We start from the raw sequence: 1,226 nt of genomic DNA, 5'->3' as shown, positions 1-1,226 counted from the left end.
GTTTTGGCATCCCCTATACTTGGAAAGTCGTTGATACAATATATTTAGGCACAAAAAAGGTCGGTTGGAGCATTGTTGGCCCAAGAAAATAGTAAAGGGAAAGAAAACTCCCTTTACTACTTGAACAGGATGATGACACCAAACGAGCTGAATTATTTGCCAATCGAAAAGTTATGTTTGGCATTAGTCTTCTCAATCCAAAAGTTGAAGCACTACGTTCAAGCTCATGTCGTTAATCTTATTTCTAGAGCAAATCCCATCAAGTTTGTGATGTCAAAATCTGTCCTTAGTGATCAACTAGCAAGGTGGTTTCTCCAGTTTCAATAATTTGAAATTGTGTACATCCCTCAAAAATGCTATAAAAGGACGAGCGTTAGCAGATTTCTTGGCATATCACCCTATACCTGATGATTGGGAGCTAACTGACCAACTACTTGATGAGGACGCAATGGTCATTGAAGTTCAACCTCCATGGAAGATGTACTTTGATGGTGCTGCACATCGCGCAAGAGCTGGTGCTGGCATAGTATTTCTCACCTCTCAAGGCGAAGTTCTGCCCTACTCTTTTACGTTGACACAACTCTACTCTAACAACATTGTTGAGTATCAAGCATTAATACTTGGGCTTGAAGTAGTTGTCGAAATAAAGCGGTTACAGTTACAAGTATTTGGTGACTCTCAGTTAGTCATCAACCAGATTTTAGGTAGTTATGAGGTCAAAAAACCTGAACTACTCCCATATCATGATTACGCTAAAACATTAATGGGGTGGCTCGATGACGTGACAATTCAACATGTGCCTAGGAAAGAAAACAAGAAGGCTGATGCTTTAATAGCCCTACCTTCATAGTTAACCTTGCTAGATCAAGCACAAGTTACTATCTACCAAAAATGGGTAGTACCTCCGCCAAATGAGGGTAAAAGTGAAGAAAATGAACTCGGGCATCTTGTCGTTATTTCTGAAATTGAGAAGGAAGAATGGAGACAGCCCATCATCAACTACTTAAGCTATGGGATACTTCCAGAAAATCCAAGGAGAAGGACTGAAATCCGTCGCCGTGCACCTCACTTCCTTTACTACAAAGATACTCTATACATAAGGTCATTCGAGGGAGTACTTTTGTGATGCTTAGGGGGAAGATGAATCAGTCCAAGCTTTGCAAGAAGCACATTCTGGGGTATATGGGTCACACCAGTCTTGACCAAAGCTCCACTTTCATATAAAA

At 40.6% G+C, this 1,226-nt stretch overlaps 1 protein-coding gene across 1 annotated transcript; it reads left to right on the top strand.

The window, feature by feature from the left end:
* Nucleotides 1-478: 478 nt before the first annotated feature.
* On the top strand, nt 479-850 carry LOC142171850 (uncharacterized). Its single transcript, XM_075235554.1, has one exon. The coding sequence runs from the start codon at nt 479-481 to the stop codon at nt 848-850; it is 372 nt and encodes a 123-aa protein (XP_075091655.1).
* Nucleotides 851-1,226: the final 376 nt, after the last annotated feature.

Source organism: Nicotiana tabacum, chromosome 17 (genome assembly GCF_000715075.1).
Source record: "Nicotiana tabacum cultivar K326 chromosome 17, ASM71507v2, whole genome shotgun sequence".
Taxonomy (NCBI): domain Eukaryota; kingdom Viridiplantae; phylum Streptophyta; class Magnoliopsida; order Solanales; family Solanaceae; genus Nicotiana; species Nicotiana tabacum.
The sequence above is the reverse complement of the archived record's forward strand: the minus strand, read 5'-3'. Positions and strand labels throughout refer to the sequence as shown.

Bases quoted from the DNA above. Each gene is read 5' to 3' on its own strand.
- LOC142171850 (XM_075235554.1), top strand. From the start codon at position 479: ATGTACTTTGATGGTGCTGCACATCGCGCAAGAGCTGGTGCTGGCATA.